This window comes from Mustela nivalis, assembly GCF_964662115.1.
Source record: "Mustela nivalis genome assembly, chromosome: 19".
Lineage (NCBI taxonomy): Eukaryota > Metazoa > Chordata > Mammalia > Carnivora > Mustelidae > Mustela > Mustela nivalis.
This window is the reverse complement of record NC_139038.1, coordinates 23,601,628-23,617,276: the sequence shown is the minus strand read 5'-3', so window position 1 is coordinate 23,617,276 and position 15,649 is coordinate 23,601,628. Positions and strand designations below refer to the sequence as shown.

At 36.8% G+C, this 15,649-nt stretch overlaps 1 protein-coding gene across 2 annotated transcripts in view; it reads left to right on the top strand.

Annotated features, from left to right (window-relative positions):
• The window catches only part of LOC309854549 (phospholipid-transporting ATPase ABCA3-like), a 143,346-nt gene that overhangs the window by 18,768 nt on the left and 108,929 nt on the right, over positions 1-15,649 (top strand). For both annotated transcript variants that reach the window (XM_082713833.1, XM_082713832.1), the window contains exon 4: positions 10,900-11,030. In XM_082713833.1, coding sequence (XP_082569959.1) covers positions 10,900-11,030 — 131 coding nt within the window. The remainder of the gene's footprint in view (positions 1-10,899; positions 11,031-15,649) is intronic.

The following is a 15,649-nucleotide window of genomic DNA, read 5'->3' as shown; positions in this document are numbered from 1 at the left end:
CGTGCCCTCCTTAATACACTCCACCTGGCTTCCCCAACCTCCCACCCCTGACCCTTTAAAACCTTCCGATTGTTTTTCAGAGTCCATAGTCTCTCATGGTTCACGTCCCCTTCCAATTTCCCTCAACTCCCATCTCTTCTCCATCTCCCTATGTCCTCCATGTTATTTGTTATGCTCCACAAATAAGTGAAACCATGTGATAATTGACTCTGCTTGACTTATTTTGCTCAGCATAATCTCTTTGAGTGCCATCCATGTTGCTACAAAAGTTGGGTATTCATCCTTTCTGATGGAGGCATAATACTCCATAGTATATATGTACCGCATCTTCCTTATCCATTCGTCCATTGAAGGGCATCTTGGTTCTTTCCACAGATTGGCGACCATGACCATTGCTGCTATAAACATTGAGGTACAGATGGCCCTTCTTTTCACTACATCTGAATCTTTGGGGAAAATACCCAGTAGTGCAATTGCAGGGTCATAGGGAAGTTCTATTTTTAATTTCTTGAGGAATCTCCACACTGTTCTCCAAAGTGGCTGCACCAACTTGCATTCCCACCAACAGTGTAAGAGGGTTCCCCTTTCTCCACATCCCCTCCAACACATATTGTTTCCTGTCTTGCTAATTTTGGCCATTCTAAGTGGTGTAAGGTGGTATCTCAATGTGGTTTTAATTTTAATCTCCCTGAGGGCTAGTGATGATGAACATTTTTTCATGTGTCTGATAGCCATTTGTGTGTCTTTATTGGAGAAGTATCTGTTCATATCTTCTGCCCATTTTTTGATATGATTATCTGTTTTGTGTGTGTTGAGTTTGAGAAGTTCTTTATAGATCGTGGATATCAATCTTTTGTCTGTACTGTCATTTGCAGTATCTTCTCCCATTCCGTGGGTTGCCTCTTTGTTTTGTTGACTGTTTCCTTTGCTGTGCAGAAGCTTTTGGTTTTGATGAAGTCCCAAAAGTTGATCTTTGCTTTTGTTTCCTTTGCCTTTGGAGACATATCTTGAAAGAAGTTGCTGTGGCTGATATTGAAGAGGTTACTGCCTATGTTCTCCTCTAGGATTCTGATGGATTCCTGTCTCACGTTGAGGTCTTTTATCCATTTTGAGTTTATCTTTGTGTACGGTGTAAGAGAATGGTCAAGTTTCATTCTTCTACATATAGCTGTCCAGTTTTCCCAGCACCATTTATTGAAGAGATTATCTTTTTTCCACTGTATATTTTTTTCCTGCTTTGTCGAAGATTATTTGCCCATAGAGTTGAGGGTCCATATCTGGGCTCTCTACTCTGTTCCACTGGTCTATATGTCTGTTTTTATACCAGTACCATGCTGTCTTGGTGATCACAGCTTTGTAGTAAAGCTTGAAATCAGGTAATGTGATGCCGCCTGTTTTATTTTTGTTTTTCAACATTTCCTTAGCAATTCGGGGCTCTTCTGATTCCATAAAAATTTTAGGATTATTTGCTCCAGCTCTTTGAGAAATACCGGTGGAATTTTTTTTTTTTTTAAGATTTTTATTTATTTATTTATTTATTTGACAGGCAGAGATCACAAGTAGGCAGAGAGGCAGGCAGAAAGAGAGGAAGGGAAATAGGCTCCCCACTGAGCAGAGAGCCCAATACAAGGCTCAATTCCAGGACCCTGGGATCATGACCTGAGCAGAAGGCAGAGGCTTTAACCCACTGAGTCACCGAGGCGCCCCAATACCAGTGGAATTTTGATCAGGATGTTCCCAAACCAGTCAAAGACCCCACTGAAAAGGAGAATTTCAAACCAATATCATTGATGAATATGGATGCTAAGATTCTCAACAAGTTCCTAGCAAACGGGATCCAACAGCACATTAAAAAGATTATGCACCATGACCAGGCGGGATTCATCCCTGGGTCATAAGGATGGTTCAACGTTTGCAAATCAATCAATGTGATAGAACATATCAATAAGAGAAGAGAGAAGAACCACATGGTCCTCTCAATTGATGCAGAAAAAGCATTTGACAAAATCCAGCATCTGTTCCTGATTAAAATGCTTTAAATTGTAGGAGGGATAGAGGGATCATTCCTGAACTTCATAAAATCTATCTATGAAAGACCCACAGCAAATATCATCCTCAGTGGGAAAAAGCTCACAGCCTTCCTGTTGAGATCAGGAACACGATAAGGATGCCCACTCTCACCACTCTTGTTCAACATATTATTAGAAGTCCTAGCAACAGCAATCAGACAACAAAGAGAAATAAAAGATATCCATATTGGCAATGAAGAAGTCAAACTCTCTCTCTTCGCAGATGACATGATTCTTTATATGGAAAACCCAAAAGACTCCACCCCCAAAGTACTAGAACTCATACAGCCATTTAGTAATGTGGCAGGATACAAAGTCAATGTATAGAAATCAGTGGCTTTCTTATACATTAACAATGAAAATACAGAAAGGGAAATTAGAGAATCGATTTCATTTACTATAGCACCAAGAACCATAAGATACCTGGGTCTAAACTTAACCAAAGAGGTAAAGGATCTGTGCTTGAGGAATTATAGAACACTCATGAAAGAAATCGAAGAAGACACAAAAAGATGGAAGAGCATTCCATGCTCTTGGATCAAACAAATAAACATTGTTATAATGTTTGGAGATTTTTGATGACTGCTTCAATCTCCTTACTGGTTAGAGGTCTGTTCAGGTTTTCTATTTCTTCCTGGTTCAGTTTTGGTAGTTATATGTCTCTAGGAATGAATCCATTTCTTCCAGATTGTCAAATTTGCTGGCATAGAGTTGCTCATAATATGTTCTTATAATTGTTTGTATTTCTTTGGTGTTGGTTGTGATCTCTCCTTTTTCATTCATGATTTTATTTATTTGGGTCCTTTCTCTTTTCTTTTTCTTAATTCTGGTCAGGGGTTTATCAATCTTATTAATTCTTTCAAAGAACCAGCTCCTAGTTTCGTTGATTTGTTCTATTGTTTTTTTGGTTTCTATTTCATTGATTTCTGCTCTGATCTTTATTATTTCCCTTCTCCTGCTGGGTGTAGGCTTTCTTTGTTGTTCTTTCTCTAGCTTCTTTAGGTGTAGTGTTAGGTTGTGTATTTGAGACTTTTATTGTTTCTTGAGAAAATCTTGTATCGCTATATACTTTCCTCTCAGGACTGCCTTTTCTGTGTCCCACAGATTTTGAACCATTGTGTTTTTATTATCATTTGTTTCCATGAATTTTTTCAATTCTTCTTTAATTTTATGGTTGACCCATTCATTCTTTAGAAGGATGCTGTTTAGTTTCCATGCATTTGGGATCTTTCCAAATTTCTTCTTGTGATTGAGTTCTAGCTTCAGAGCATTGTGGTCTGAAAATATGCAGGGAATGTTCCCAATTCTGGTTGAGACCTGATTTATGACCCAGGATGTGTTCTGGAGAATGTTCCATTTGCACTAGAGAAGAATGTGTATTCTGTTGCTTTGGGATGGAATGTTCTATATATATTTGTGATGTCCATCTGGTCCAGTGTGTCATTTAAGGACTTTATTTCCTTGTTGATCTTTGGCTTGAATGATCTGTCCATTTCAGTGAAGGGAGTGTTAAAGTCCCCTACTATGACTGCATTATTGTTGATGTATTTCTTTGATTTTGTTATTAATTGGTTTATGTAGTTGGCTGCTCCCATGTTAGGAGCATAGATATTTAAAATTGTTAGATCTTCTTGTTGGACAGACCCTTTGAGTATGATGTAGTGTCCTTTCTCATCTATTATAGTCTTTAGCTTAAAATCTAGTTGATCTGATACAAGGATTGCTACCCCAGCTTTCTTTTGATGTCCATTAGCATGGTAAATTGTTTTCCACCCCGTTACTTTAAATCTGGAAGAATCTTTGGGTCTAAAATGAGTTTCTTGTAGACAGCATATTGGTGGCTTTTTTTTTTTTAATCCATTCTGATACCCTTTGTCTTTTGACTGGGGCATTTAGCCCATTTACATTCAGGGTAACTATTGAGAGATATGAATTTAGTGCCATTGTATTACCTGTAAGGTGACTGTTACTGTTTATTGTCTCTATTCTTTTCTGATCTACTACTTTTAGGCTCTCTCTTTGCGTAGAAGACCCCTTTCAATATTTTCTATAGAGCTGGTTTGGTGTTTGCAAATTCTTTTAGTTTTTGTTTGTTCTGGAAGCTTTTTATCTCTCCTTTTATTTTCAATGATAGCCTAGTTGGATATTGTATTCTTGGCTGAATATTTTTCTTGTTTAGTGCTCTGAATATATCATGCCAGTTCTTTCTGGCCTTCCAGGTCTCTGGGGATAAGTCTATTGCCAATCTAATATTTTTACCATTGTATGTTACAGACTTCTTGTCCTGGGCTGCTTTTAGGATTTTCTCTTTGTCACTAAGACTTGTAAATTTTACTATTAGATGACAGGGTGTGGACCTATTCTTATTGATTTTGAGGGGTGTTCTCTGTGCCTCCTGGATTTTGATACTTGTTCCCTTTGCCATATTAGGAAAATTCTCTACAATAATTCTTTCCAATATACCTTCTGCTCCCCTCTCTCTTTCTTCTTCCAGAATCCCAGTTATTCAAATATTGTTTTGTCTTATGGTATCACTTATCTCTCGAATTCTCCCTTCGGCATCCAGTAGTTGTTTGTCTGTTTTGCTCAGCTTCTTTATTCTCTGTCATTTGGTCTTCTGTATCACTAATTATCTCTTCTGACTCACTTATCCTAGCAGTAAGAGCCTCCATTTTTTATTGCACCTCATTAATAGCTTTTTTGATTTCAATTTGGTTAGATTTTAGTTCCTTTTTTTCTCCAGAAAGGGCTTTTATTTCTCCAGACAGGATTTGTCTAATATCTTCCATGCCTTTTTCGAGCCCGGCTAGCACCTTGAGAATCGTCATTCTGAACACTAAATCTGACATTATTACCAATATCTGTATTGATTAGGTCCTGGTCTTTGGTACTGCCTCTTGTTCTTTTTTTTGTGGTGAGTTTTTCCGCCTTGTCATTTTATCCAGGTAAGAATATAAGAAAGAGTGAATAAAATACTAAAAGGGTGGTAAAGACCCCAGTAAAATGTGCTTTAACCAAATCAGAGGAGACCCCAAATTGTGGGGGGAAGAAAGGGGCTAAAAAGAAGTTCAGAGAAAAAAATTAAAAAGAGAAAAAAATAAAACAAAATATAAAAAAGAAAATATGTATATATTAGACTGGTGAATAGGACAAGTTCACTCACTTAATTTTGGGAGTATTTTGGTGTCTTAGAAGAAACTACGTCCCAGAATTTTTAAGAATGAAAAAAATATATAAGGGTAGACACAATGAAGGGATGGAATATGAGTATAAAGATGAAAAAAATGTTTTTTTAATTTCTAAAAAAGGTGTTGATAAGTTGTTTGGGAGAATAAAGAAAATGAAAGTGGAGAGAATTGCTCAGGCTGGAGACTAGAACAAAACCCTGTTCTAGATTTAGGGAATATTTTGATCTGTTAGAAGAAGTTGTATCCCAGATATTTTTAGAAGAAAAAAACCCTTTATGTATATAAAAAAAAAGTTAGATACAATGAAGGATAAAATGTGAGTATAATAATGAAGGTTCAAAAAAGATTTTTTTTGAAAGATGTTGTTAAGATAAACTAGTTAAAAAATGTTAAAAGAGAAAAGGGTAAAAGTTAAAAAAATTTAGCAGAAGAAAAAAATAAAAAAAAATCAATTAACTTTGCAAGACTAAAGAATCATGGGGAGAAAGCCATGAATTCCATGCTTAGCTTTCTCCTCCTCTGGAATTCCACTGTTCTCCTTGGTAAGTGAACTTGGTTGTGGCTGGATTTCTTGCTGATCTTCTTGGGGAGGGGCCTATTGTAATGATTCTCAAATGTCTTTGTCCAGGACAAAACGGCAGCGCCCTTACCAGCGGCCAGGCTAAGTAATCCACTTGGGTTCCCTTTTGGGAGGTTTTGTTTCCTGAACACTTTCCATAGAGTTCCGGAGGACAGGAATGATAATGGTGACCTCCCAGTCCCTGGCCCGGAGTAATGTAGAGCTCGGGCCCCACTCCTCAGTGCACCCTCAGAGAAAAGTACTCAATCACTCCCGTCTCCCTGGCCTCTGGCTGAGTTCTGAGCTCACCCAGGCTGTGACCAAGTGTCTCTGTCTCTGGCACACAGCCCTGCCTGGAGTCTCTGAACCCCGCAGATCCCTGAGCTCTTCCAGGAGAGTCTGCCCAGGTCTTTTGGGGTCTCCGCTCACAGAGCAGTGACCTGTGCCACAGATCATGGTAAGGTAACCCCAAGATGAGAGCTCATTCCTCAGCTCTATCTCTGACTTAAAAGTTCTGATTTTGTGCTCCCTTGCTCTGCCACTTGTTGGGAGCCGGCCCCTCCCCCAGTGGTCTATCTTCCTGCCGCTTTAGATTCACTTCACTGCTGATCCTACCTTTTAGAAAGTGGTCGATTTTCTGTTTCTAGAATTGTTGCTCTTCTTCTCTTCGATCTCCTGTTGGATTTGTAGGTGTTTGGGATGGCTTGATAAGCTATCTAGCTGATCTGCTACCTGATGTCCTCTCAGCCTGCTACTTCTCCACCATCTTGACTCCTCCTGAATTATAACTTCTTAAAACAACTATTCACTAGAAGCTTTTATTTATTATGTTTATTTTTATTTTATTTTTTAAGAGATTTTATTTACTGATTTGACGAGAGAGATCACAAGCAGACAGAGAAGCAGGCAGAGAGAGAGAGGGGCAAGCAGGGTCCCTGCTGAGCAGAGAGCCCGAAGTGGGGCTCAATCCTAGGACCCTGAGATCATAACCTGAGCCAAAGGCAGAGGCTTAACCCACTAAGCCACCCAGGTGCCCCTATTATGTTTTAAAGATTTTATTTATTTAAGAGAGAGTGTGCATGTACAAGTGGGAGGGACAGAAGGAGAAGCAGACTCCCAGGACCTGGGAATCAGGTTTTTAGCCAAAGACAGACACTTAACTAACTGAACCACCCAGATGCCCCTACAAGCTTTTTATATACCAATTCAAGTTCAGATGATACAGTATCTGAATAGCATAGTATAGTGTATCTACTATTAGTATAATTGTGATAAGAAAGCTGGTGTTGGGTAAGACACTGATAATGGTATTTGATAACTTGGTTTAGTCAGTATGGAGCAATAATGTCTGTTAAAATCTGTGGCAGAGGGGACCCCTGGGTGGCTCAGTCAGTTAAGTGTCTGCCCAGGGTCCTGGGTTTGACTCCTGCATTGAGCTCCCTGCTTGGTGGGGAGCCTGCTGCTCCCTCTCCCTCTGCCTGCTGCTCTGCCTGCTTGTGCTCTCTCTCTGTCAAATAAAGAAATAAAATCTTAAAAAAAAAATCTGTGGCAAAGAATTCTTGAGGATTATGTAGTACTTTACTTTTAGCACAATGGAAGGGCCCCAGTAGACACACACACACTTGATTTTGAAAAATTTCAAACCTATGGAGAAAATGCAAATATGCTGCAATTTACCAAATAACATTTGCCACACTTACTTTTTTATTAGCCCTCTATATACACACACATTTACATGCACACATGTAATATGTATGTAAGTATGTGAAACTAAAAGGATATATATAAAATTGCTGGATTTTTTTTCCTCATCCATTGAGAATAAGTTGCATTCATCATGACATATCACCTTCAAACACTATATATATCTCCTAATAATGACGTTGTCCAATATAACCTTTACAATTATTATACCCAAGAATTTTAAAATTGATACAATGATGTTATCTAATATATGGTCAATATCTGTATTTTCCTAATTGTCCTAATGAGGTTCTTTAGAGCTTTTTTTTCTTTTTGTAATCCAGCATCCAGTTATTGATTTTTTAAAAAGATTTTACTTATTTATTTACTTATTATTTATTTAGAGAGTGTGTGTGAGTGTAGTTGGGGGGTAGCAGAAGAAAACAGAATCTCAAGCAAACTCTACTCCTCAAGCACAGAACTTGTCTTGGGGCCTGATCCCAGAACCCTAAGATAGTGACCTGAGCTGAAACCAAGAGTTGGATACCCAACCAACAGCCACCCAGGCTCCTCCCTGTTGGAGATTTTAAAAAATTCATTGGGCTTGCAAACTTTTCTGTGAAGGGCCAGACAGGAAATATGTTAGGTTTTATGGGCTATGTGGGTTTCTATCAAATATTCTCTCTATTTTTTTTTTTTTTTCTTGAGGAGCCCTTTAGAGATGTTAAAAACATCCAAAGCTCCCAGGCCCATACCAAAGCAGACTGGGGTAGATTTGACCTGCACAGGACCGTAATTTGCTGACCTCTGGCTTAGTATACTTTCTTAGATTGTTTTTGTTGTTTGTCTTTAATGACATTGATATTTTTAAAAGACTTGGCCAATTATTTTGCAGAAGTCTTAGTTTGTATTTGCTTGTTTCTTTACATTTAGTTCAGTTTGGTCATTTGTGTTGAAAATTCTACATCTTTCTTATAAGATCCTCTTAGTGAATCACTTTTGAAACCTTATTACCTGTTTGTTCCTCAACTCGTGGTATCATGCTTGCTCATTTTAGAGTAAGATGGATTCCCACCAGTTTGCATTATCAAGGCAGTTTTCCTTCTTGTAGTTAATAAGAAATCTGTAATTTTAAGTTAGAGCACTTTCAGCACTCTAGAAGCTTCTTTTGTGCCAAAGTTGCAGTTAAGACTCCTCCAAATTTAATTACTATTTTGACTTCTAAGACCATAGATTAGCTTTGCCTGCTTCTCACCCAACATAAATGAAGATATTCGCTATGTCCCGTTATGGCATTCTCTGTTATATATGGTATGATATAGTTTTAGTGTGTGTGCTTTCACGTAGCAGCACATTTGTAAGAGTCATCCAAATTGTGTGAGATCATAAATCACTAATTTTCTTTATAGAATCCGATTATGTTAATGTTATACAACCAATTTATCTGTTTATTATTGATGAACATTTGAGTAGATTTCACATTTTAACTATTATGAGTCGTGCTTTATGAACATAACAAAAGGTTAAGAGCCTTTTGATGAACATAAAATACATATATACACGTTTTTGTTTGGTATATAGCTAGGAGTGAAATTGTTGGGTCTTGGGGGATATAACATACAGAAATGTATGAGAGTTTCAGTTCCATATCTTCACCAACACTTGATATGTTATATCTTTTGATAGGAAGTAACTAATAAAGCTGTTCTTCTCTGTTCCCTGTCTCTGGAGAAAATTTTTCAGTATTTACCCATTGAGCAACATATTTATTATATGTTACTTGTAGATGTTCTTTATCGGGTTTAGAAAGCTTCCTTCTATTCCTTGTTTACCAAGATTTTTAAAAAATCATTAATTAGTATTAAATTTTGTCAAATGCCTTTTCTGTGTTTCTTGAGATGGTCATGTGACTTTTCTTATTTTTGTTAATGTAATGATTTTTCAACTATGGAATCATTCATCCATTTACCTGTGTTTATTCTGTGAATTTTATTTGCTAATATTTTGTTAAAAAATTTTACATGCATGTTTAAGACATCAGTCTATTTTTTAAAGTTTTACTTATTTATTTGAGAGAGAGAGAGTGTAGGGTAAGGGTCAGAGAGAGGAGACTCGCCAAGCAGGGAGCCTGATGTGGAACTCCACCCTGGGACTCCGGAATAACGACCTGAGCCAAGGGGAGATGCTTAACCAACTGAGCCCCAAGACATTAGTCTATTTTGTGTTCTTTGTTCCATGAGTTATTGAGAGTATATTACCTCCACACCCAGTGTGGAGCACATGCAAGACTTGAACTCACAACCCTGAGATCAACAATCAGATGCTTAACCAGCTGAGCACGGAGATGCCCTAAAAGCTCATCTTTTAATACACTTTGTTATTCACCCATTGTGTTTCCATATAAATTTTAGAATTGGCTTGTAATTTTTCATAAAAATTGTTCCGATTTTTTGGGGAAATGTTTTATTTTTTTAATTTTATTTACCAGTTTTATTTTTATATTATTTATGATTGACAAAAACTGTATATATTTAGGTCATATAATAGGATGTTTTGGTATACATATACCTTTAGTGTCACAATCAAGCTAATTAACATATCCATCAGCTTACATATTTACCTTTTTTTGTGGTGAGACCTCTTGAGATCTAGAAGATTGATATTTTATTATGTTTTGTTTTGTTTTATTTAAATCCAAGTTAGTTAAGAGATTGTTTGGATTTTTACTAGAATTACATTGACTTTATATGTCAATTTTTATAGAAGAGACATCTTTATGGTATGGATCTTTGCACATGTTATATAACTTTATTTTTAAAAAAACTTTAGTCATTTAAGTTACCTGTATGTGTGTGGTTGTGTGTGTTTTGTTTTGAGAGTGTGTTTTTTAAAATTTCATACAGATTCATTTGTGAATAAGAAAAGTACTACTTTTATTAATTTTTTATTTTTTAAAAATTTTATTTTTAAATTTATAATTTAAATTCACAATGGTTTTCTAGAATACAATTTATTCTACAATTACTTTTCAAAATAAACCTTCTACAGAAATAATTTTGTCACTTATTTCCTCTCAAATTTTTTTTAATCACTAGATTTCAAAATATAATTGAAAAACTCCCCTTGTCACAGTTTACTTTAATACACAGTTATTGTAATGATTTAATATTGTTTATAATGTGTTCCAACTTTTATAAAACACAAGAATTTTTGTGTAGCCCAGATATCCATTAGGTCACCTTGATATTGTTTTAAAATGAGTAATAATGTTTTAATTGAGTAATAATGTTTTAAAATGTCTTGTGTTATGACAGAATTATGGTATTCATGGTACAGATAGGGATAATCATTAGACATTTTCCATTTATGTGATGACTTACTGAGATTTTTTTCTCTACAGTTCGAGGCTTTTCTTCAGAAGCACAGTTTGAGAAGTATGTTCAGTATGAAAAGAAGCCTACGGTTCGTGTGGTGGCTGCTGTTGTATTTGATCATGACTTCAAAAATAGCGATGACCGTTTGCCACTTCAGGTAAGAAATTTTTGTCTAAAGAATTTATAATTAAATGTTAGGTTTCAGAGGTTTAATGAGATACAGGTAACCTCCCCATTTTATAAATGGGAAAAATGTTAAGTTGCCCAAGATCTTAACTTCTAGTAGATAACAAAACCAGGATTTGAATCCTGTGCCAATTTATTTTATTATATTTTACTTTTTAAAATGTTTATATATTTGTCAGAGAGTGCATAAGCTGACTGAGTGGCCGGCAGAGGGAGAGGGAGAAGTAGGCTCCACTGAGCAAGGCACTGGGATCATGACCTGAGCCCAAGGGAGCTGCTTAACCAACTGAGCCACCCAGGTGTTTCTGTGCCAACTTATTTTAATACCTGTTGTTTTTACTGTGAGGAGAAAACGGTTACCTGCTACCTTATGGTCTTAAATTCAGAAGATAGAATAATAGGAGCTTTAGTAAGGATATTCACTTTACAAATCTCCCTGGCCAGGCAGATCCTTCCAGTCTTGCCGATTGTGGTTAAGAAAATAACAATGTAGCTAGGTAAAAAAGATGGATAGCAATGTCCGTTCCCTGTTCAAATGCCTTCTGGAATTTCACATAGTGCATATCTGTAATATGATATTTAAACTCTTTAATGAGCTAATTTTAAGTGTAATTGGCATTCTAACTTTGTATATGAAGTGACTTTCATAACAAAGCTATTATTATATGAAAGTTAAAAGTCAAAGTAAAAACAAGAACTGAACATTTCACTCATATCTGGGTGTCTTTTAAGCTGAGGTAGCTCCCTTTCCTGGGACTGTGAACTCCAGAAGGCATTTTTATGTCCTCTTAGAACAATCCACTTGCTTCTTGTTTTGCTTTGGTGAATGCCCCCTGTTTTTTACTTTGTATAAAGTTTTAATGTATTTGTTTTAGGTCTCCAAAGAGGTAATTGCTTTAGTGTGAATGGAAGGTTCTGTAACCCCACCAGTAACTGGTCTGGAGGTCCTTGAAATGTTAAAGTTTGGCCATTAAAAAAAACAAAAGGCATATGCGTATATACCAGCAGAGATTCCAGCATGAAAGACTTATTTCTTTTGAGTGAATTACCTAATTTCTAAATCTCTAGTGTCAGCTTTTAGGGTTTTCCAACTTGATTCAGAATTAGGACAGACCCCAGGAAAGACTCTGATAACATCCCTTAAGGAGAGAAAATGGGAATGGGTAGTGTTCGAACTTTGGTAACTTGGTGTATCTCTTTATCACAAGTTAGAGATGAGCCAGCCAGGGTTGAGGGAAATGCTCAAACTATAGTATTTATGCACAGAGCTAAATCCTGTTTAGGATACAAGTTTGCTAATGGAAGGAAGGAAAGAGAAAGGAAAATCACTGGTAGGACAGTAGGTAGCCTTTCTTTCTGTTCTGTCCTCTCCTCACTTTTCCTAGTTGTCCCTACTTTACACTAATTATAGCATCAGAAGTATATGCTGATGGCGATACAGGTTCATTGGTATATGTAGAGCTTCTGGTTCAAATTTCAAATAACTTTGGTGCAGTACAAGCTTCCATTTTGTTGATGTTTCACTGTGTCTAGCATTTAGAATGGATACCTGACAAGATTTTTCCCCAGGTTATTTCCCTAGGTGTCTTTTGTCTTTTCCCACAGTTTATCAAACAAGATGTCTTACCTGTTTTCTGAGTTTGTGGCCAGCTCTACCCTCCCTGCCCCTGAAAACCAACTCTTCTGTAACTTAGCTGATTTTCCTGGTCAAGACCTCTCTACTATAGATACCACAATGATACACCAAGAACACAGAAAAGACCATGTCATTGTGCTGTGTAAAACACTCCAGGGGTTCTCCATGAACTACAGAAGGTCTTTTGTGTGGAATTCAAGGTCATTAGTAACCCGTTTTCTGAATAAGCCTTCAGCCTCATGTTGCCTCTTCTTTCTTTGAACTTCATGCTTTAGCAATATTGAACCAGTAGTAGTTGTTTGTATATATTATGTGGTCTATTGCTTCTCTACCTTTGATCACATTATCCTCTTTCCTTTTGATGCTCTGCCTGTCCCTCTTTTTCTGGAGTAACTCTTAGTATTAATTTCTATAAAACTCGTGCTGTAAGTATCTATCCAAATTCTCCCCTTCTCTCTTCTGTGCTTCCTGAATACTTGGTCACTTCCTTGAGCTAAAGAATTGTGTATTGATAGTATGTAGCTACTTAAAATGTTGCTTTTTAATTACTGAATTGTGTGAATGTTTGCCTAGACTTGGTGCACTTGCCAGTTCCTTCTCAGGCTATTGACTTCTTTCTCTGTTCAGCCTCTACTGGCTTTTGGCAACTGTAGGTTCTTGCTTTGTTACGCTACTCAGATCTACCATAATTTTACCCTGAGGTTGGCTCAGCTCTCTAGATAAATCATTTTCTTTTCATGTAATTTATAAAATACATAGCATTCTACATTTTAATTTTATTAACCCTACTTTCATTATATCTGGGCCTTTTCCTTTTCTGTTAGTCACTTTTTAAAGGGGGAGATAATCACTATATCTGGGCTTTTTCCTTTTCTGTTGGTCACTTTTTAAAGGGGGAGATAATCTTTATCATAGTTGGCTAACATAATAGGAAAGAAAATAAATAGAATTGTTGAAGTAGTTAGTCAAGCCAGTTGTGGATGTAGAAAAATAACATTGGTAATCATCAAGGTACCACTGTTGGAATCAATTCTCTAATTTCCCTTTCTATATTTTCATTGTTAGTGGATAAGAATACAACTGATTTCTGTGCTTTGGTTTTGTATCCTGCCAACATTACTGAATTGCTATATGAGTTTTAGTAGTTTGGGGGTGGAGTCTTTTGGGTTTTCCATATAAAGAATCATGTCATCTGTGAAGAGAGACAGTTTGACGTATTCTTTGCCAGTTTGAATACCTTTTATTTCTTTTTGTTGTCTGATTGCTGTTGCTAGGACTTTTAGTACTATAATGAACAAGGGTGGTGAGAGTGGGCATCCCTGTTGTGTTCCTGATCTTGATGGGAGGGCTGTCAGCTTTTCCCCAATGAAGATGATATTCGCTATGGATTTTTCATAGATAGATATTATGAACTTTAGGAATGTTCCCTCTATCTGTATACTTTGAAGAGTTATGGCACCAAGAACCATGAGATACCTTGGAATAAACCTAACCAAAGAGGTGAAGGATCTGTACTCGAGGAACTACAGAACACTCATGAAAGAAATTGAAGAAGACATAAAAAGATGGAAAAGTGTTCCATGGTCATGGATCAGAAGAATGATCATTGTTAAAATGTCTGTACTGCCCAGAGCAATCTATACTTTCAACGCCATCCCAATCAAAATTCCACTGGCATTTTTCAAAGTGCTGGAACAAACAGTCCTAAAATTTATTTTGAACCAGAAAAGACCTCAAATCACTAAGGAAATGTTGAAGAAAAAAAAAAAAAAGCTGGGGGCATCATGTTGCCTGATTTTACTACTAATTTGTGATCACCAAGACAACATGGTACTGGCACAAAAACAGACACATAGACCAATGAAACAGAGTAGAGAGTACAGATATGGACCCTCAACTCTGTGGTTAAATAATCTTTGGCAAGGCAGAAAAAAATACCTAGTGGAAAAAAGACAGCGTCTTCAATAAATGGTGCTGAGAAAATTGGATAGCTATGTATAGAAGAATGAAGCTCGACCATTCTCTTACATGATACACAAAGATAAACTTGAAGTGGATAAAAGACCTCAACATGAGACAGGAATCTATCAAAATCCTAGAGTAGAACATAGGCAGTAACCTTTTCACATCATCCATGGCAACTTCTTTCAAGACATGTCTCCATAGGCAAAGGAAACAAAAGCAAAAATGAACTTTTGGGACTTCCATCAAGATAAAAGCTTCTGCACAGCAAAGGAAGCAGTCAACAAAACAAAGAGGCAACCCACAGAATAGGAGAAGATATTTGCAAATGACACTACAAGATCTATAAAGAACTCCTCAAACTCAACACCCAGAAAATAGATAATCAAAAAATGGGCAGAAGACATGAACAGACACTTCTCCAAAGAAGACATACAAATGGCTATCAGAGACATGAAAAATTTTCATCATCATTAGCCATCATGGAAATTCAAATTAAAAAACCACATTGAGATACCATCTTACACCAGTTAGAACAGCCAAAATTAACAAGACAGTAAACAACAAGCATTGGGGAGGATGTAGGGAAAGAGGAATGGTGCAAATGCAAGTTGGTGCAGCCACTTTGGAAAACAGTGTTGTGATTCTTCAAAAAATTAAAGATAGAGCTACCCTATGACTGCAATTGCACTACTGGGTATTTACCCCAAAGATACAGATGTAGTGAAAGGAAGGCCCAAATGTACCCCAGTGTTCATAGCAGCAATGGCCACAATCACCAAACTGTGGAAAGAGCCAAGATGCCCTTCAACAGATGAATGGATAAAGAAGATATGGTCCATATATATAAAATGGAATATTATGTTTCCATCAGAAAGGATGAATACCCAACTTTGTATCAAGATGGACAGGACTGGAGGAGATAATGCTGAGTGAAATAAGTCAAGCAGAGGGAGTCAGTTATATGGTTTCATTTACTTATGGAGCATAAA